Source organism: Lipomyces japonicus (assembly GCF_038497905.1).
Source record: "Lipomyces japonicus strain CBS 7319 unplaced genomic scaffold V1514scaffold_121, whole genome shotgun sequence".
Taxonomy (NCBI): Eukaryota; Fungi; Ascomycota; class Lipomycetes; order Lipomycetales; family Lipomycetaceae; genus Lipomyces; species Lipomyces japonicus.
In genome coordinates this window covers 1-7,070 of record NW_027117933.1, presented here as the reverse complement: position 1 = coordinate 7,070, position 7,070 = coordinate 1, and the positions used below count along the sequence as shown (strand labels likewise).

At 41.1% G+C, this 7,070-nt stretch overlaps 3 protein-coding genes across 3 annotated transcripts; 2 read left to right on the top strand and 1 right to left on the bottom strand.

Annotated features, from left to right (window-relative positions):
- Positions 1 to 1,481: 1,481 nt before the first annotated feature.
- On the bottom strand, positions 1,482 to 1,643 carry V1514DRAFT_322972 (uncharacterized protein; the record flags this gene model as incomplete). The annotated part of the gene is made up of 1 exon (XM_066926160.1): positions 1,482 to 1,643. One exon carries the CDS (start codon positions 1,641 to 1,643, stop codon positions 1,482 to 1,484), a length of 162 nt encoding a protein of 53 aa, XP_066780510.1.
- A 470-nt stretch (positions 1,644 to 2,113) lies between these two features.
- On the top strand, positions 2,114 to 3,209 carry V1514DRAFT_28830 (uncharacterized protein). The gene has a single exon (XM_066925247.1). The coding sequence runs from the start codon at positions 2,459 to 2,461 to the stop codon at positions 3,179 to 3,181; it is 723 nt and encodes a 240-aa protein (XP_066780509.1). The 5' UTR covers positions 2,114 to 2,458; the 3' UTR covers positions 3,182 to 3,209.
- Positions 3,210 to 3,637: 428 nt separating this feature from the next.
- On the top strand, positions 3,638 to 4,231 carry V1514DRAFT_267758 (ribonuclease H-like domain-containing protein; the record flags this gene model as incomplete). Its single annotated transcript, XM_066924812.1, has 1 exon — positions 3,638 to 4,231. A coding segment is annotated over one exon (594 nt), but the record flags the coding sequence as incomplete, so codon positions are not given.
- Between the last annotated feature and the right edge of the window lie 2,839 nt (positions 4,232 to 7,070).

Here is a 7,070-nt window from a genome sequence, read left to right as displayed (position 1 = left end):
GAAAGTTATATTATTGACGAGATTTTAAATGTTCGCAAGGATCCGTGGTGCTTTTCGTTTCCACGTTGCCTCAGCCCGACTCGACCATGATACGCCTTCATGGGAACCATACGAATAGATCTAAGAAGCATTGGTTGTGCTCGCTGCTTATTATCGTGGCCATCCAAGTCTTTCCAAACCACCTGGGCTGGACAACTAGTTACGCGACTTTGAGGAGGAAAGGATGTCAATATTGATTTGATTAGTTCATCGGATGCGTCACTCAGAGACAGACGCTGCGTGCGAGACCAAACGGGTGCATATTGGGAAGTAGATCCCACTTGGTTTATATATTTCTTTATTTATTTATTTATTTTTTTTTTTGATGTCTTTATATCTTGAATTTGTTACTTTTGTTTACAACCGCTAGTTTCATATCGTTATTTATTGTATAACGGTTATCAAACAATTATTTTGAGTTTGTTTATTTTTGTATGTATTTTTACAGTAAATTTATAGCTGTCCACGCCGCCGCCACGGTCATGCCGATACAGTATTAGCAAGTAAATAAGTTAGCCAAGTAAATGCAATTGATTTAACTTGAACTCGTTGCAAAGATTTATTTCAATTAGGCCCAAGACGCTAGGGCTGTTCACGGTACGATATCTGCATGATTTTTCAATATCCGCATCCGCATCCGCATCCGCAAAATTATCCGCTAAGAAAATACATGCAAATACGATTATCCGCAAAAAAATGCCTGCGGATACGATATCTGCAAAAAATTATCACGTGACTGGTATTTTACTAGGGCGAGCGAATTAAAAGATCTTTGCCTTAATATGATTATATTATAATTAAAAGACATATTTTTCCTCCATTTGGGAGCTCTGACAACATTGCAAAGTGAAAAATAAGGCGCGTCACCCTTACATATGTTATTCGGGGTCGGGGTCGGGGTCGGGGTCGGGGTGACCCCGACCAAGCTAGAGATATTCTGGGTGCGCCGTTCTTCAATGAAAGGGGACATGTTGAGAATGCTTATGTTGTTGGGCGATATATCTTTTGAAGAAAAATACTTGGATATAGATACATGAAGTTGGATTTTTTATTATTATTGGAGATATATGGTTCGTTTTAATGGTGCATACATTTCTATCATGGGCAATAATTTCGATCGCGTGTAATAAGTAAGTTGAGTCAACAAAATAAAATAATTACGAACGAGACTAGTTAGAGATGTCCACGGATAGATATCCGCGTATTATTCGTATCCGTACGGGTAATATCCGCGGATATGTGCGGATATCATAGTATTCCAAGGTTGAAAGTATTTTTTCTAGTATAATATTTAACATCCAGTAAAAACAATACAGTATTTGTAAGTCGTAACAATAACATATATCAATAACATTAACATTAACAAGAAAGTATAATGAAGTGTAACAAATATATATATATAACAAAACGTGACAATCACCACTACCTGAATATACACTAGATCATTTTGGCCCCTTAAAACTCTCACCAAGAAGGATCAACTTTCTCATTGTATCACCATTTAAGTTGTAGCGTCTAACTCCAATGAGATCTCTGCCACCACTAAATAGACGTTCGATAGACAGTTCAGCGGCTGGAATTGCAAGATAATCTCTAGCAGCCATGGCTAAGGCAGGATAGAGATAAGTGCGTTGGTAAAATAAATTAAGGAGAGAGAAAGTGCTAATTATGCATCGCCAATCAAAGCGCGTCTTGGTAGCCGGTTGGGATGGCACCGCCTAACTGAAATTCGACGCGTTAAGTAAGCACCAGTTGCAATTTGGGACAAGTTCAAGTTGTTAAATCAATTGCATTGACTATTCCTGATTGTGGACTTTTGGAGCCTGCTTGGCTAACTTCCTTACTTGCCTGTATCCGGCGGATACGGATATTCCCGCGTATCCGTGGCCATCTCTAAAAGCGACAACCTGGCCGACTCATCAGTAATTTGGATAAGTTAGCTAAACTTTTTAAAGATTAACTAAGTTAACAGTTAAGTTAGCTTGGTTGTTAACCAGTTAACTTGCTTGTATTGGCTGACTTACATAACTTATGCTAAATTTATGTAATATTAAAACATATTCTTACTAATAACCCCAACCTATACCTTATTTATATGAAGCTAGTCCTAATTGGGACATTATCCGCATATCTGCAATTATCCGCAATATCCGCAAAAATTTCCGCATACAAAAAAGACTGCGGATATCGTATCCGCATTATCTGCACTATCCGCAGGAAAGTGGGGAGTCCCCACTTTCTCTCTTGATTAATATCCGTGCGCACCTCTATTTGTACTAATTAATATTTTACAAGTGTTTCGACTCTCATCATAGCCGTTCAAATAAGTTTACGATACGATATCAATTTGCCAGACCAAGTCAAATTTTGGCGATAATCGAACAATTGTAGTAAATCACGTGATTGGTTTCATACATTCATGGCTTCAAATGACAATCAACGTATGAGTACTCGCCTAAATCGTCGTGATTATGGGCTTTTTAAAGATGGATATGATAAAGATTCTTTGCCTGCACACCGTATAGTAGATCTTCCATCTTCAGAACCGGACGACAGGTCCTTGGCTGAAGTTAGTTCCTCCGAGATTCTTCCAACCGAATCAGTTTCACAAATTTTGGTGGAACCAAGCTCTTCAGCTTTTCACCCTAATAAAAGGCATCGTCCATCTCCAGCCACTAGCTGGATGTGGGTTTATTTTGAAGTTACTGAAGTAGACAGAGAATGGTCAAACAAAAAGACTAAGAAACGGAACGTGAAAGACCGGGATATTCGATGCGGTTATATTGATAAAAAGACGGGGCTACAGTGTAGCTGGAAAACATCCGATTCGTTAAGGCAGACTTCGACTTCCAATATGAAGCGGCATCTTGAAAAGCATGCGATCTTTTCACCGCAATCTGAGTTTAGACCCGCTGATAAGAACGAGCAGCCCACTATATTGGATTACATGTGTAAAAAGCAAAAACTTTTGAATCAACGATTATTGGAAAAGAATATTCTTCGGTGGATTATTCAAAGTAAACTCGCAATTACTACAATTAAGTCACCGGCCTTCCAGCAGATTTTCCAAGACATTCCGGGGATTTCGCTTTCATCTCTATCACTGTCTACATTACGCTGCAGACTTGTGGATGAATTTTAAACGCAACGTCTAAAGTTAAAGGAGGAACTTGCTATGACTTGTGAAACAATTGCGTTATCTATAGGTGTCTGGACAAGCAAGAATCATTTCCCAATCCTTGGTATTGTTGGTCACTGGCTCACAGAGGATTTCAATTACCAGGAGAGGGTACTGGAATTCACCGAATTGCATGGGGTTCATAGTGGAGAAAATTTGGCAATAGCAGTTCAATCCACTCTTGAGGAATTAAATTTGAAGAATAAATTGATTGCAATTACTGGGGATAATGATAGCAATAATGAAGCCATGGCTTCAGAACTGTATCTCTTGTTAAAAGATTCAATCGCATTTGAATCTTTGATCCATTTCCAAGGAGTTGAGAGTTACATCCGTTGTCTTGCGCACATTCTAAACTTAATTGTTAAAGACATCCTCCGTGCATTAAATTCTGGCAGTATTGCGGACGCGCAATCTATGTGTGATACCCTTCAGGAAGGTAAACCAATCACGTTTCAGACAGCATTAGCAAAGCTCCGGGTTCTAGCCCTGTGGATCAACCACAGTCCTCAAAGGAGACAAAAGTGGAAAGATATTTGCCAGGATATGGATCTCCCAGATCGGTATATTGAATACGATGTGGAAGCACGCTGGAATTCAACCTATCGCATGCTGGATGCTGGGCTAAACTCAAAACAGCAGGTTGCTAGATTTTTAGCTTCGCAAAGAGAGATTCTCCCTTTTACAAAAAATGATTGGCAACGGCTTTCTCAGATCCACAAAGTACTTGCTAAGTTTGATGAACTCGCGCAATTTATCTCCGAGAAACGGCCTCAGCTTAGTTTGGCTATTCCAATTTACTATGAGCTTCATGATTTACTTTATGGAGGGTCTGAAAATGATGGGGCTTTTACCGGAATAGACGCTGATATTTCCGCGGCATTGAAAGCTAGTCTGAAAAAGTATGAGAAGTACTATACATTTGTGGAAGAACGGGATACGTATTATACTGCATTGATTCTTGACCCACGTGTAAAAGAAGACCTTATTTTGGGTGGATTGGATGATAAAGATACCGTTCATTTAATTATTAAATCTGTTCGCAATAAAATCCATCGAAAGTATGCCAGGGTGCGTGATTCACCCAGGCCAGGGGTATCAGGGAGAATGTCCTCAGGAAATCTAAGCCATGGTGTGGAATCACGGATGCTTCAAAGGCTTCAATTTCCTACGCAGCCTGTCCTGTCCGATATTGACCAGTACTTTGATAGTCCTCGCGTCAATGCAATCGACACTATGGATCCCAACTGGCTTTGTAACTGGTGGAGTATCCGCAAAAATGAGATGCCTCAGATGGCTGCAGCTGCCCGGGATTATTTGGCCATTCCGGCTTCCAAAACGTCCGTTGAGAGACTTTTCAATGAAGCAAGGGATATACTGGAAGTTCGACGTTATTCATTGAAAGGAGATACCATGAGAATGCTCATGTTAACGAATGACATATAGCTAGAGAAGAGTTAAAATACAACTTAGTCCCCTAATTAGACTTTGCCTTGTACGTGGCTATTGCTATAGACTAGAACACTTGCTGGGCATCTGTGATTACACGCATGTTGTAGTATAAGCCAACGGCTGACAATAATTATCGGCAAAGTGTAAAATCAGGCTGTCCTGACCGTCATGACTAGCCAACTGTAAACAGCCATACCGGTTCAATGGGTACAACGTCATTAAATAGTTGTTGTTTCGGGACAATGGCATGCATGGCACAATGCACCATACCGTCCGCCTGATTGGTCTCTTGATAACTACGAAGGGGTTTTTTTTATGCGAGCCCGTCTTACGAATATCTCGAACACAGATTTTTCCAAGACTGGCCAGGCCAATTACCGTTCACAAGAGCCAGTCATCAATACTCCCGTAAGCTGTAATCGGCCTGGCCTCGGAACTGTTGTATATTACCATCTCGAGAGTCTGGTTTTTGATCCCCGTTTTAAATTGGACCCGTTCAAGCAGAGCGATCCTGATGCAACTAAGGACCGCCGTAAAAAAATGTAAACGCAGTATACGAACTGAGTATTGCTCTTGGTGTGAACTGGGTATATATTTTGTACGTGCAGCGTATTTTATAGACATTTAATTAGGTGTTTGTCGTAACTAATTATTGTATTCAAATATAACTATAGTAGGTTAATTCGTCACTTGGACTTTACGTATACGAACCGCGCCGCGAAAGTGTCAAAACGCACGGGTTGTTTACATAACGCCCAACGACGCGGGGAAATAAACAAACGGCTGAACAATTAATTGATGAGCTTCCCCGATATCATCACTTTTATCCACCCTATACTGGCGTGAAAAAGCACAGCCGAGTACCAGTAAGGTATGTTTATGTGTGATTTTATTTAACTAAAGGGCTAACAGGAATTATATATGCTAGATTTTATGGGCGCACGATCCGTTAAAAGTGGCCAGAAACCGTGAATGCAGCGTTGGATCACGGCTAGCCGAAGTGACGTACGGCGTCGTGCCCGCACTGCACAGCGGTTTCATGATCGCTCTAAATTGTCACGGTAAGCCGAAGTAATGTACGGCGACCGTGACCAAGTACGAATGTGTTTCGTATATCAAGATGATAGGTTGCACATGTCATTGGGTAATCGACGTGCCTTCGGGGGGACGGTTTAAAATGGCCTGCTTGAGTCTGCGCGAGAACATGGCAGTGGTCTGTTTTGTAACCGGTTACGTCAGGCTACTATAGGAAGTTACCCAGCAGTCTATGCAGTATCAAGAAACGCCGTCCACCAACAATATTACGTGATTCGTTTCCTTCATGCAATGCACCTGACCTCAAAGCATATAGATAAAAAAAACTATTAAAAACTGAAGATCATGCGTTGATATTCTCCTCGTGTCGATTTGTCAAGCTCATAATTGGAACTATATATTTGCAATTGACCGTGGCCGCCGTGAATTACGTCGGCTGACCGCGACTTAAATCGCGCATTGATCGCGCATCTAAACTTTTATCTCGGGCAATAAACTTATTGCTTTAGATATTCACTCATGATGTGTCACATAGCCATTAGGAGCTTGACAAATCGACACGAGGAGAATATCAACGCATGATCTTCAGTTTTTAATAGTTTTTTTTATCTATATGCTTTGAGGTCAGGTGCATTGCATGAAGGAAACGAATCACGTAATATTGTTGGTGGACGGCGTTTCTTGATAAAGGGTGAGTTGAATTTTTTAATTTTTTGAGACCTAGCTGATTATGTTAGAAAGAATGGCGATATGCCGAGAAATAGCAGTTTCGTTGTCGAATTACTTTGGCATGATTCGCGTATCATAAGTGACGATATTGGGCAATAGTCGTTGTATCATGGTCAAAAAAAAAAAAATATTTCGATAACGGTAAGCCGAAGTCGGCGGTCGAGGTCAGGTACAAATGTGCACTGCCAATCACGATGAGATGTGGCGCATGTTGTTGATAGTTGACGTGCCTTCGGGAGGGTTCACACGTCGGCGTACATGCTTTCGAGAATCTCACAAGATGACCTTAAATTATCGATTTTATTGCTCGAAAATCACGTATTGTTGGTCACGGTGGATCGAAGTCATGCCGGCTCCGTGACCAACTAGTCATGGCCTATTTCGTCATACGAAGACATCGCGTACATTGCCGAAAGTTGGCGTGCCTTCGGGGGGAAGATACACGCGTCAACCTGGATGTGCAGCAAGAAAACTCTATTGTCAAGTTTTGACCATCGCGGCATATCTGCAAAGCTAAAAGTTCTTCAGTAACTTTGCTGCAATGACATCTTATTGTGGTTTCTCCAGGACTGGGGTCATTTGGGAGCAAATATCAACACTCCAGAGCACGCTTCGGTCTAAATCAGCCGGTTCCGGT

Coding starts and splice junctions, on each gene's coding strand:
- V1514DRAFT_28830 (XM_066925247.1), top strand. CDS start 2,459: ATGGCTTCAAATGACAATCAACGTATGAGTACTCGCCTAAATCGTCGT.